Raw genomic sequence first — 14,663 nt, forward strand, 5'->3', positions numbered from 1 at the left:
TGTGCGGCATCACGACATATGGCACATGCGTCATACCTAGTGACGCCACACATACCCCTACATAGCGATGCTCCGCCCTGGGTGTCACAATGCCTTTGTTTGCCCCTTGTGGAGGGACATCTCTGAATCCACTACTATTAATACATAGCATTTATGTAGAACATCTCAAGTATTCAAAGCACTTCTTTAGGTCAGTCACGTAATGCAAGTCGATACAGCAGCCCCAGGCCTGGAGTCAACTTGCTTAAGACTACCTTTTAGCTGTTATGCCGTAAACGCTTTATGAATCAGCTCACATATCCATGTTAGTTTTCCTCAAACAAAACTCAGGGAAGCTAGCCTGGTGCCTTCAATACATATCTTTCGGCACCGTCAAAATATTCCTCTTCTCCCGGGCCTTTGGCTTATTAAACAACCGATGGCCTTTTAAACTGGGGTGGGAATTGTTATTGCTTGTTACTATGTTATGTATTTTTGTGTTTTTATATTGTAAACCACCCTATGATCCTCAGATGAAATTTAACAAACAAATAAATGATACTCAGGACAGGGGTTGGGGGTGGGGTGGTCCGCCCCAGGTCTCACCACTGAGTGGGGTGACAAAATACCAGGCGGCACTCACTGCGGGGCCTGCAGCACGCCAGAGCCACGCGTCTCTCCTGGGAGTGATGCGGTGGCTTGGGCTCCCACATGCTCTGCGCTGCCCCTAACAGCTCACCCGCTGCCTCCCCCTCAGCTGTAGGGCGACTGGGAGGAGACAGGCAGACTCCTTGGAGGTCCCGCAGAGCATTCTGCCCCTGGGCATAGGGCATGAGTGCCGCCCCAGGCGCCCAATCAGCTTGCTCCGCCGCTGACTCAGGGAGGAGCAGGAGGACACAGCAGTGGTGAGAGGTAAAAGATCGACTGAGGCATGGCCAAATAAAGAAAGAAATCCCTGCAAAAAGTTGCCCACTTTCTGTTCTTCCAAAGGCGCTTGCTGCCAGTCACACAAATGAAATGCTCCAGTATTTAAGCGGGAAGCAGGGGTGAAGTAGATTAGGCAGGGCAGAAAGCATCTTCCTTACCCCACTTTAGTTTGAACCAGTCAAGTCTTCCCCTTGATATGAAAGCATTCCACTTCCAGAGGCAGATTTTGGCATGGCAACACACAAGCAATGCTCTTTTGAGCATTCAAAAGGTGACAGAGTTACGGGGAGGGCTGTACCATGTGTCCTCAGTAAGAGCATTTCCCCCCTCTGAGCTAAACCAAAAATGAGGAGGGGGGAGGAGAGAAGGGGAAATAAAAGCTTGCATTCACCCTGCACTATTAACAGCAGCAAGTCTCTCTCTCTCTCTACAACTTTATTTTCTACACTGGACACACTTCTTCCGATTGTTATAAATGATCCCGCTTTTGAATATCGTTACCTGTAATAGCCAGGCATCACAATATGAACGCCTGCGCTTGGCTGACAGATGTTTGGTACTTTCTGCTCATCCATTTTCCGCACGGAGTCTGTGAAAGGTCCTGTAGCATTGATAACACATTTGGCTCTGACATCAAATTCCTGCCCTGTGAAAGAAAACAGCATCAATCACATACTCCATTTGTTTCCCTGTTCACTGACTCTCTGGATTATTAATTTATCTATGAAGTTAACCTATTGTGAAGTGTGTGTATTTATCTACACACACATGCACATAACACACACACACACACACAGAGAGAGAGAGAGAGCACACTGCAGAAGCTTAGCAGCTAGTATTGTTATCAGAAAATAATTTTGAGGATAATTTTAATAAAAAGAAAAGAAAAAAAATGAGAGAGAGAGAGAAATCCTCTCAGATAAAATCTAGAGTGGCAGAAGATTCCCCTCTCCCGATTTTACTTTTATTTATCGAGTTCTCTGTTTAATGGCATTCTTAAACCCTGAAATTTGTTAGATGGTACTATGACTGAACGCACACCACACGGTTATTTTACGACGTCAGCTTTACTTGACAGAAGGGCTTGGATGTAAAGCGTGGCTTAGCTTGCCAAAGCACCAGGATTTGAATGAAAACCTGACAGAAGTTAAAGATGATTGGCATTAATGACATGCCACTGCACTTTGGAAATATGCCTCCTTTGTCAGTTAAGTGATATTTACAAACTCCTGCCTCCCGCTGCACTCCCCCTCCTTAACTTCTTCTTTCTAACATAAGGAGGGAGAAATAAATAAATAAATAAATAAATAAATATTTCTGTCTCCTTAAACAGAAAGGGAAATGGGGGGGGGGACACACCACAGCATCTGTGGACAGCTGTGCTTCATCCAGGAAAATAACTGTGTCCTCTAAACCGCATGCATTAAGGGAAGTGGAAGAATGCCAGTGGAATGCCAGAATCCACCGAACCATAGGAGACAAGCGTTAGAAACGCCGTCTCTGAAAAGTACAGTCGAAGCAAGGTGCCTTGTGAGTGTGTGGGCCAACGCAAGTTACCTGCTGTTAGGTAAAAGGAAGCAAAGGGGCTCTATAAATACCACAGGGGAGCGAAGGCTGCTTACCTGTTAGAACATCCCTGCACCTTGCGCCGCAGACGCGGCTCGCCCCGCTCTTTGGATCCGTCTTCTTCAGCAAGCGCACCACTTCAGTGTAATTGGCTGTGGCAGCCCCATACCTGGCAGCGGTGAGGGCAATGGCAAGGTTCATTCGTGCATCGTTGTGTTGTCCTGCAGCAGGGGGCAGAATCAAGGGAAGGACATGAGTCACCTCAAGCCACTGACTTGTGGTATGGAAGTGTGTCAGAACGGATCTGTCACATCTGTCCCTGTCACACCGAATCTATGTGATGGCTGGTCAGGTCTACCAAGAATTGTTTAGAGTAATGTCTTCTCTTGGCAAGGCAGGGCATTCATCTCAATTGTTCTAAACAGCGTATTTGTACGATTGTTATTTTTTTAAATAACAATTGCAAATAGCTGGGATTACTGTCCAAGCAATGTGGTTTTTTATACGTTGCAAAACGAGCGATTTGCATTTGTTCAGTCAAGGACCTGACATGAAAACAAACCACACGCTTTCTGTTTCGGAAGGAGGAGGATTCTAAAACCAACCCCTGCCCCCCCCCTCCACAAATCCGGCATTAATACAGCATCTTCGAAGAATTTGTTTTTTGACGGCCCCACTGGTGTTAATTAACAATCTCTAATAGCACACACACGCTGCATGACATTAATTTTTTTTAAAAAAGGAAGCAAGCAATGATCTTTCAGGGATTCCACTGCTAAGCCTCTGCTGCCAGTGAAAAAGACATTCATTTTATGCACATTTTAAGTTCACAACTAATAGCATTCACAGGGTTGGGGATACACACACACACACATATATATAATAAAATCTTGTTGAACACACACAAAGAAAAAAAGAACCCAAGGAAGTTTAGTTAACAGATCACTCTTAACATATATATCATTAAAGATTTATTACAGAATCTTCCTAGTTGAGGGGGGGGGGGAATCAACATGGAAGAGAGAGCATTGGCAGGGGGAAGGGAGGGGGGAGAGAGGGGAGAGCAAGAAGAATGGAAATGATTAATTACTTTAAAATAGTGGCATCACCTGAGACTTTCTATTTATTATTGCCACTGAAGTTAAAACCCTGGATGTTGGCTGGGAGCAATTATTCTGCGTAGCAAGGGCCAAGCTCTGTGTGCCCAGAATAATTAATTACAAAGGGCTGGAGTTCCGACGGCAGAGTTCAGCATGCCCACGAGTTGGGATCGGTTCTATCAAGATAATACTGATAAAAAAACGGGGGGGGGGGGTGAATGAATGGTAATGGATACTGCTGTTGATTTATGTTGCCAGCATACCAAGCGTTCAGTATAAATGATTTATGTAGAGTTCGGCCCCTTCCGATTCTGCCAGAGCAACACCCAGCCGCTATGCGAGCAATCCGTTTCGAAAACCAAAAGGGCAAAAACGTAGAAGGAGGATCAATGGCTCCCAGAACTCTTACGCGGCTTCAAAACTTCTCATTCCAATGTGGAAGAAGTCCGCCGAGGGAAGCTTAAGCAAGCTAAATAGGGCCTATGGAGAACAAAACACCAAAGCATGCAAAAAAATCAAGGGAGCTGGGAACAATAGCTTTTGTTTCAAAAACAAAAGGTTTTGATTTTATTTTGATATTTTTCCATTACATGTATATATATAAAAAATTGCTTGTCACTTCAGCTGCCTGGAGACAGTCAGATTAAGATTAGAAACTATAAATAAATTAAATAAAAATGGCAACCTCCCCAACACTAAGAAAGAGAGCTAATAGGCCACACGATAAATTAATGGAATAGGATGAAGTTATGCAGAAAGTATCCAGAAGCAGATTGGTAGCATGCAAGTTTTATTTTGTTTTTTAAAAGGGCTAAAATTCTCCCTTTGGATGTGTAGCCTCTGAACCAGGCATCCTCAAACTCGGCCCTCCAGATGTTTTGGGACTACAATTCCCATCATCCCTGACCACTGGTTCTGTTAGCTAGGGATGATGGGAGTTGTAGTCCCAAAAACATCCGGAGGGCCAAGTGTGGGGATGCCTGCTTTGAACAATTAGAAATCTGTATGAAGAGCTGCTCTTTAGTTGTTTGAAAGTCGAAATATACACACAACTACAAACAAGCCTTCTAACATACAGAAGGATTTCCAAAATAGGTGGAGGACATTTCAGCAATGGTAAATTACAGCAACTACTACAGTTATATTCTCACTGGTGAAATGCTATTTAACAAGGACCTGTAACCCACTTACCCACATACAGCTTTTAAAAATAGCAAGACATGCTCAGGGAATAAAGAGTCTTGTGGGTTTCTTACTATGGTTCTGTTTAGGTAAAAGGGCAGCAAAGTTTCTCAAAAGAGACAGCAGATGCAACTGGGAAAGGGATAAATCAAAGGGGTTCCCCACCTCACCCCATAGCTTGGATCCCCTTTCATAAGTAGTCTTTGGCTCTGATTGTTGTGGCATTTGGATCACTGTGGTTACAAACAAGGAACCCTGCTCTCCTCTCCTGCCATAAGAAGACTTTTCTTCAAACTGCCAAGCTCAGCGAGATTTATTAAAACAAAAGTTATTGTAACAAAGTTACCAACCATCGCAAATTCAGCAGTGCTACGAAAATCAAGGGTGATTTTGGCATAGCCATACCATAGCAGAGTGCATAAAGACAATGACCCAGATCCATGTCTCGCCATGGAAGGGCACACAGGGAAAACATCAATTGTGTGGATCCATCCCTTAAGGATGCTGTAATCTTTGCTAGTCACACCGAATAGAACCAGGAGACCGGTAAAACTAGGCCCTAAGCCTTACAAGGGGACGCGGGTGGCGCTGTGGGTAAAAGCCTCAGCGCCTAGGGCTTGCCGATCGAAAGGTCGGCGGTTCGAATCCCCGCGGCGGGGTGCGCTCCCATTGTTCGGTCCCAGCGCCTGCCAACCTAGCAGTTCGAAAGCATCCCCGGGTGCAAGTAGATAAATAGGGACCGCTTACTAGCGGGAAGGTAAACGGCGTTTCCGTGTGCAGCTCTGGCTTGCCAGAGCAGCGATGTCACGCTGGCCACGTGACCCGGAAATGTCTCCGGACAGCGCTGGCCCCCGGCCTCTTAAGTGAGATCGGCACACAACCCTAGAGTCTGTCAAGACTGGCCCGTACGGGCAGGGGTGCCTTTACCTTTAAGTCTTACAAATGTTCTTCAAACTCCAGCTTGACCCTACATTATTCCTCCAAGAATCCCTCTCACACGCCAAAATTCAAGGAAGTTCTGGCATCAAATAACTGAAGGAGTTAATAATCCATCCATTCGTTTTATTTGTATTCCGCAACAGCGGCTGACTACAGAGAAAAACAACACACTTTGAAACCAAACGGTACAAAAATAATTACCTAATAACATAGCAAAACAGCACAATAACTTGCCAAAAATTGTAACATTTCATGACTATAAATATAAGATGATTACTTAAACAACACTCAATAACAAAAATAACAAGGGAGCTTTACAGTTTCACCTTGGTCTGAGAAAAACGCATCGCATGAAGTTGCTCACAGTCCCGCTCCTGCAACAACTTGCAAGGCTTCCGAGTGCAGCCAGTGGCTTAAAACACCCTTCCCATGGTGTTTTTCCTTTCTCCTCTGAATGGTGTCCACTACAGAACTGGCCGAGTAGCAGCTGAAAATTCATTACTGGTGGCAAATCTGTGGGAGTATCTATTCTGGGGGCAATAGCTGCAAAACTGCTTTCAGCAACATTTGTGGTTTACTTTCCCCTCTCACTGGTGCCCTCTAGAGCAGTGTTTCCCAACCTTGGGCCTGCAGCTGTTTTCGAACTACAATTCCCATCATCCCTGACCACTGGTCTTGCTAGCTGAGGATTATGGGAGTTGTAGTCCAAAAACAGCTGGAGGCCCAAGGTTGGGAAATGCTGCTCTAGAGGTCTGGCTGGCCAGTAAAGCCCTAGCTGGTTCTGCAGAAGCTTTTCCTCTTAGGAGCACTGCCCTGTTACAGACAGGGGCCTCTTCTATCTCTGTTCATGGATGATTAAGTTGACAGACAGAAGGAGGAAAGACCGGTTTCCTCCTCTGGAAAGACAAGTCAGTTAAAAGGAAATAGAAGGGGGGGGAGCATGGAAGGGTTTCTGCTGGGAGACAGGGAGAATTCTGCTCAGAAACAGTTAAGCTGCAAATCCCAAGGCAATCATAACAAGGCATTAAATCGCCACCAGCCATGTGCGCACTTCTTCTGATACAAGCTAAGATACATATATGGTGGAATTGTTTAAACATCAAACAATTTTGGGAAACAATATATAACGAAATGGAAAAAATGTTCAGATATTCATTTAGGAAAACACCAGAAGGTTTTTCTATTGGGAATAGTACCAGGAAGTCTAAAGACAAGTCATTATATTTATACACAACAGTAGCCACAACGCTATTGATTGTGAAAAACTGGAAAAGTGGTATTATACCGACAAAAATAGAGTGGCTTGCCAAATTATTGGAGTACTACAATATATCCAAAACAATGGGAGAAATTGGAAGGATCTCAAAAGAGAAGATAGACAGGGACTGGAAGGTGTTTAAAGGATACTTGCAAAACCATATTGAAAAATCAGAACTCCTATTAGAATAAACAAGTTCCGTTTTAAATACTGGAATACTAAATAAGATGGATAACAATGTGTAATAGAAAAAGAAGCATGAAATTAGGTTAAACGTGTGTGAAAGAAAGTAATAGAAGTGGAAAGAAATTGCAATTGAGTAGATTGGAAGTCTAACACAAAGGTGGGGTGAAGGGTGGTAGATGGTGATGGGAAAAGGAATTATCTGTGGGATTGAGTGTAGTTATGTTTGAACATTTTTAAGGATTGTATGAAATGTATGTTTGTATATTCGAAATATGTGTGTATTAATGCTGAATTATTTTAACAATAAAAACTTTTTTTTAAAAAAGATGCAAGCTTAGAACACAGGTTTTATGCATTGAGGCAGCGGTGGGGAACCTCCAGCCCTAAACAGCCCTGCCAGGCCTCCCCATTTGGCTCCTGAGGCCTTTTGGCCAGGCCAGGCCCACCGGTCCTACACGCAACATCACATATGGCGCCAGATGCAAGGCAGATAAAGAAGCAGATGGGGTTTGCAGGCTCTGTCAACAGCGCTTTGCAAGCTCCAGCATTGGAGATGGCAAAGTGCTGTGCGCGAGACTTTGAAAGCACTATCAGCTAGCTTAACGTTAAACCAGGATGGCAGAAGTGGCCCCCACCCACCTGTCAAACTTGGCTTGCAGGGGTGGAGAAGATAAGGATCCTGCACACTGGATCAGATCCAGTTCCCCACCCCTATGCTGAGGTGATGTGATACACTGCCCCAAGTCCCCACACATGAAGAATGCAGAGTGCCCAAGTATTACAATAGCCAATGCTTCTCTCTGTTGTTGAGGCCAAGCAATTTTCATCCTCGCCTTCATCTCTCTTGTTCACTGCTATCTGTGTAAAGCAGTTGCCCTGCCATGTCAACCAGAAAAACTTGGGGTGCCATTTCAGTACAGGAAGGGCAAAAGATGCTATCACAGAAGACAAGATTTTCCTCAAGGTATGAAGGCCAGCACACATATATGTATCTTAATATTATAGGTCAAAACAGTATAAACCCAAAACAGGCACCCAAGATTCTGAATGTGGTTTTGATACCAATAACCGACAGATACATGGGCACAAGAAACAGAGCATTTTCAGTGGTGGCCCCATGCCTATGGAATTCCCTTCCTATGTTGGTATGTAGGGGCCATCAATGTTTACTTTTAAGCAGGCACTGAAGGCTTTGCTTATTATTCTGTACTGCTTTTAATGGGAGATTTATGCTGGTGATTTCCAGTCACTAGTCTTTTGGGGGGGGTGTTGCTGTTGCCTGCTTTTACGCTTGTTTTATGTCTGTCAATACTGTTTTTATCTGCTGCCGTGGTGATTTTCAGGTGTATTAATGGGGCTTCAGCCATTCCTTTAATTATTTTATGACTTGCAATGTCATCAATCACTGCTATTTTTCCTAAAGTGTTGAGAACTCTTACCAGGGACAACCCTGATAGGAAGCCTACAAATACAGGAAGGAAAAATAAATAAAAGCAGCACTATACTCCAGGAGCATTTGTTGTGGTTATGTTTTTAGGCTACATAATAATGCTAACATGTCCAGAGAGACAGATCGGATGGCCAGTTAGAGAGGACAGCAAAAGTGTTTAGATATTTGCCATGTATACCTGACTGACAGCCGTATTTAAATGTTCTTGAAATAGATGATCTGCAACCTCAGAGTGCTGGGCCTGCCCTAAACCTGACAGATGTGGTTCGCTGTGGAAAGGATTCCCTGAGGGAAGTTTAAAAAGCACAGGGCTTATAACAGTTGGTCCTGCTGTTTACTTGGAAGTAGAACTCACTGTAGGTAAGCATGCATAAGGTTGCAGCCTCAATAGGTAGATCCAAATTATGTAGATTCAAAGTATGTGACTACAAATTCAAGCTCTTCTCAGAGGGGAACAAGATAGGGGAGCCATGGCATCACCCTGCCCACAGCTCCCCTTAATATTCAATGCTTGGCTATAATGTGCTCCCTCTGCAGGACAACCCTTAAGTTCAGAAGCTGCACAATTGGGCAGCTAGGATACTGAGCAGGCTGGTGACAGAACACATATCACACCTGTGTTGAAGGAACTATTAGCTACAAAGCCCTCTGCTTCTTTTGAGGCTGCATTAAATAAAAAACAAAAAAACCCCATAATTTATGTAATTTTTAAAATTTCAAGTCTGCCTTTTTTTGAAAATTTGCAATACAGTAATTCACAAAATAGGTGCGCCTCTTAACAAATGTTGATTTTTAAAACACACCGTTCCTCCTATAAAAACAAATGCATGAATCAATTTGTTCATGTCGACTAATTGAAGACACTTCACTAGCCATTCCCTTAGAGGTGTTGTTCTTAATGTATACCCTAAGCAACTTGGTTTCCTGAAAGACTACCTTTCCCTATAGAGACTCAGTAGATCACAGAGATCCTCAAGAGACCTTGCTGATAGTGCTGCAACCTGCCCATTTGGTAGCAGGACAAAAGTTAGCCTTCTCCTTAGCGGCTCCTACCCTCTGAAATGCCCTCCTTTTCTGCAATTTGGGTGGAATGGGTTATTGGGTGCTTTCCAGTCTTACTGAAAACTCACCCTGTTTGCTCAGACTTTCCCCAACTATCAGCACTGACCAATTGTCAATTCTGTTTTGTTTGTTTTTTTGTACTTAATTTGCTTTAATGTATTTTAAATTTTATCCTTGTACACTGTTGGAGGCAAGCTTTGTTAACGAGAAGCACATATAAATATTAAATAAATAACATAATACAATAAAATGGTGCTTCTGTACCTGAGTTCCCTGCTGAGCTATTCGGAAGGGAGATACAGACCATGCAACCAAGAAAATAAGCAAATGGTCTATTAGTATTATTTGGCACCAAAATATTATGGGAGATGACAAGTTGAGAAGAGAAGCAGAAGAGTCTGTTTTTTTAAAATACAGAAAGATAGAGAGATATAGAATAGATAGAAAGATATAGTTTTAGTGTACCAATGGGATTGTAGGTAAGACTAAGATAAATGTTTTGTGGTTGCAGACAATTTTGTTTTTGTTTTGCTTTCAGTAATAACTCTTGGATTCAGAAAGTCTTTTTTTTTTTAAATTGCCATCAGGTCTGAAAAAAGATATACAAATAAAAGAACAGGGCTGTCAAAATAATTCAGTGTTCTTTCATAGTAAAGAGCTGAGTCAGCTGTCTTCAAGCCTACAGCCGCTAACCTGTAGGCAAAGTAGCAGGAATTGTAAAAGCACAGCACTTGCCCTGAACACATGTCCACTTAACACTCTACCCTCTGCTAGCTGCTGCTCTTGTCTATGTCCTCCCTCCTCACCTCTCCTTTTTCTTCTTCTTCTTTTAGCTCTGTCACCTCTCAGGACAGATCGGACAGATTTTTTTATATCAAAAAATCACAGCACAGAAGGCTGAATTTGTCCCAAAGAGATCTGAACAACCCAAAACCATTCGGAACAAAAGCTTGCAAGTGACTGGGCAATACAAACAAAAGCCATCTGTGGGGGAGAAATCACATAAAACAGGACAGAGGAAAAAGAATACTTTTTAAAGGGGGGGGAATACCCATTTCGATTTTTAAAAATTAAAATACTGTCTCTTTAAATAACTTTGTGTGCTACCCAACGCTGCACATGCAGAATGCAATATTACGCGATGAACCTTTCTTTCCTCATCCTCCCCACCGAAGCCTCCAAGAACCGCACCGCCCCCACCAGAAAGCCTCTCCAGGAGGACTCAGCAAAATGTTGTGAGCCAAGTAGTACAGGGTTGCATTGGAGGGGGGGAGGGGGGAGAACCTCTTAATAATTGTGGCCAACGTTAACTGTAGCTTCTCTTTCAACCTTCCTTCCCAACCAGCTCCATTTTTAGCCTTCGCTGTGTATTGACCAGGTGCTGCAATTCACATAAGTTTTCAGTCAGGATCATCAGGACAATCTTGGTGTGATTCAGCATTGAATTCTATCTACGATTATGATGTAACTCTCATTGTAGATTTACAATGGAGCAGCTGAAGGCAGAAGCAGCCTATCTGTATCTAGATAGATAGATAGATAGATAGATAGATAGATAGATAGATAGATTTACAGGGTACATATTCATCAGAATAAAGTGAATAGTGAACCTATTAAAAAGAGAAAATGTACAGCAACCCCCAGAGTCCTAGCTTAGTATAGCTTTTTTATAGCTTAGTAAGGCAGAAGGGACCAAACAGTGTAAATGGGAACTCTTAAGATCAGCATTCCGTTGACCAACGAAGGCAACACTTTCTATCACGGCTTATGTTCTTCTGTATATAATTCACAAATGTCTAACCCAGCTCCACACACACCCCTTTGGTTCTAAACAAAAGAAACCCAACATTCACACACCCACGGAGCCGTTCCGCCCTCCTATAAGACTCTGTAATGTCCCAGTTTCCTTAGAGTCACCAGAGATTGGTCTCGCAAAAGGAGCTTTGGCTGTTACTAGTTCCTTTTCAATCTCTCATAAATGTAGGAAAGAATGCATGTCTTGGCTCTGTCAAGAGGAGCATCGCCTTTTTGCTAGCCACTCAGCAGACGTGGTTCTACAGACAGCTCAGGACCATTTTATTTCCCTAATCTTCTGTCACTGACTTGTCAATTATGTCTCCACCTGTTAGCCTAATAGGGAGACCTTAGACAGTCCTCCTGCTCCTGCTTTAGCCTAGTAGCATCACAAGATTTGGGAACCTCAACTGTGGACTTCCATGGAAAAAGAGGGACAAAATGGGAACATGCCCCCCAAAATACAAAAACAAAAACCAGCATCCTACTGGAGAAGTTTGGCAAGTTCTATGGTAAAATGAAAAGAGCTTTATACAAAACATAGGTCAGATCCACACCATACATTTAAAAGCACTCCTATGCACGTTCACAGTCATGGTTTCCCTCAAATAATAAAAGAATCATAGAACTGTAGTGTTGGAAGGGATGACGAGGGCTATCTAGTCCAATCCCCTACAATCCAGGATTATTTTGCCTAACGTGGGTTTCGAACCCACGACCCTGAGATCAAGAGCCTCATGCTCTTACTGATCAAACAGTAAATTGTTAAGGGAGCTGAGGGTTGTTAGGATACTTTTCACAGGGCCACAATTTTAAGAGGGCTTTAAATGCATTCTACGGATGCACGGGATATTGGTTTGCTGATGGGGAATTCAATGTACTTTGAAAGCTTTAATAACTGGAAACTGATCCAATGAAAAAGGTATTATCTTCGTTTGTATCAAAGGTAAAAATAATGATATTCCAGTGGTATCTAGTCAGAGAGGAATGACTAGCATGACACCAGGTGTGAATCACTGCTCAGGCACTTAGAAGTGCAATGCCAGAGGCCTTCCCAGATAATGAATTTCTCTTCATGGGGAGGGGGGCGAGTTGCGAGGGGCAGATCAGAATTAGGATTTACTTGGTGGTGTTGGCTTTTAATTATGTTGTTACCCCACTTCCTTTGTATCAGCCTTCAACTTGTCAAAGGCATCTTATTGCAGTGTCAGGGTAAGTAAATGCATAGTGTTAAAATGAAAGCAAAATGTTGTCAGTGCCAGTTTAGGGAAGGCACGCTAAAATGTCACAATGAAAAATGTCTTGACAGCCTTTCTGTGGCCATGCTACAATGTTGGACAAATGTGGCGATGTCAGCGCACATTATGAAACAAGGGATAATTAACACATCCTGTGTGTATAGAAATCTTTATATAAATTTTGTGTGTTTGTGTGCGCGCACATATGCACACATGGAGACCAGTCTTTGCCAAGCTGGCCATTCTGGCTGGGACTGATGGGAGCTGCAGGTCAGTGCATCGAGAGGGCATCAGGTGGACAAAGACTGGTACAGACGAAAAGGCACAACACAGCTTGAATTCTGCAACTAGAGATACAATCCCGGCTGCCATTAGAATTCTATTCTGATGCAACTCGGAGATTTTGGAAGACTGTGAGGAGAGACGTCCCATCCTCTTCTACCCAACTGCTTGCCTAGAGCGGACATGAATTTGTGGCTGCTGCAAAACCTTCCCCAGCTCTCTCCAATGCAAACTCTCACAACCCTGTTGAGCCCATGGGAAACTCGGCTTGGACTGTGTTGTTGGCCATGTAAAGACTCCACTCCATTTAAAATGTCCCATTTGCAGACTTTTCAAACAACCAGCCTGTCAGCCTACATGCATACCAAATCACAGCTTTCTAATTCTCTGTGAGAAGCATCAGTGAGGACAAAAGTTGCATTTTTATGTTTGCATCACACACACAACGCAAATGCAAACACACACACACACACACACAGGCGCAAGCATTTTCTTTCCATTGGAATTGGTCAATAGCTATTTTTCGTATCTCGTCTCATATCACAATTGCTCAAGTGGAGCCCAGTCAATAGTTTTATGAACTATTGCCCACTTCATAGGACATCAAGGAAATTACTTCCTCTTACGTGACCTTCTCTAAACCAACTAAAACCAGAATTATGATCTAAGGGTATAAAAAGAGACAGGAGGTAATATGTCAGAGATATATGGAAGATGCAGAATTACTCTTCATGAAGCAGAGTGACTTCATCACTCACTGGAGACATGTGGTAGTTTCTAAATAAATAATGAGGAATCCTTGTTCGCTACAGGAAGAGGAAGCAACAAAAAGAAGGGGGAAACACCTTAAGCAGAGTATGTATTTATTACAATTATAGAAAATCTAATTCCAAAGAAAATGGCACGTATCTGAAATGACAAAACAATACAGTGGACCCTCTAGTTACGTACCGTTCTGGATATGTAACTTTTGGGATATGAACATGGCAAACCTGGAAGTGTATACTTCTGGATTTTGCCACGCACGCATGCACAGAAGCATTCTGCATGCCTTGCACGTGCGCAGAAGCACTCAATCGCGCCGCGTGCATGCGCAAAAGCGGCACCTATGGACTTTTTGGGTTGCAGACGAACCCCCAGAATGAATTTAATTTGTATCCGGAGGGTCGACTGTAATTGAATTTAGCCAGCAGAGACTGAAAGCACTTAAGTGTGGTAGAAATATTTATACCTCAACTTAAATAGAACCAGCCATGGCAGCGCCAAAAACTGAGGACAATTCCATAAATAACGTGGCAGTGTGATGGCCGTGCATACACTGATGTTATATTTGCGGTTCACAGAAAAAGCATATGGAGGACCAACAGCTTTAAATACCTACATATGCATGTGAGGGAGCTACAAACCAATGGAGGCTCTGGATATGTACAAAGGAGGTTATTGGTGTGTGCCTGTCGTGCTAGGTGGTTAACAGCAAAGTGAACAGCAGCAGCCCCAAAGATGCAGTCAAATAATGTCAATTGCTCAAAAATAAACTCGTGGCAGGGGACTGAACTTTAAATAAGTAGCAACCATTAAATGCAATCAGTTTTTGAGGTGGTGGGGAGGGGAGATTTTATCCCAAACAGCAAAACCTTTCATGCTCAAAGTTCAATAAACACCTGAGATTTTAATGTCTTGGCCTTCTTCGTAGCCACTTC

The 14,663-nt window shown here is 43.1% G+C and overlaps 1 protein-coding gene across 3 annotated transcripts in view; it reads right to left on the reverse strand.

Moving 5' to 3' along the window:
* Nucleotides 1-14,663, reverse strand: part of GPD2 (glycerol-3-phosphate dehydrogenase 2) — an 85,733-nt gene that overhangs the window by 30,493 nt on the left and 40,577 nt on the right. For all 3 annotated transcript variants that reach the window (XM_083408824.1, XM_083408825.1, XM_083408826.1), the window contains 2 exons: nucleotides 2,529-2,693; nucleotides 1,408-1,552 (listed from right to left, as the gene is read on the reverse strand). In XM_083408824.1, coding sequence (XP_083264950.1) covers nucleotides 1,408-1,552; nucleotides 2,529-2,693 — 310 coding nt within the window. The remainder of the gene's footprint in view (nucleotides 1-1,407; nucleotides 1,553-2,528; nucleotides 2,694-14,663) is intronic.

This window comes from Podarcis tiliguerta, assembly GCF_965153285.1.
Source record: "Podarcis tiliguerta genome assembly, chromosome: 1".
NCBI lineage: Eukaryota > Metazoa > Chordata > Lepidosauria > Squamata > Lacertidae > Podarcis > Podarcis tiliguerta.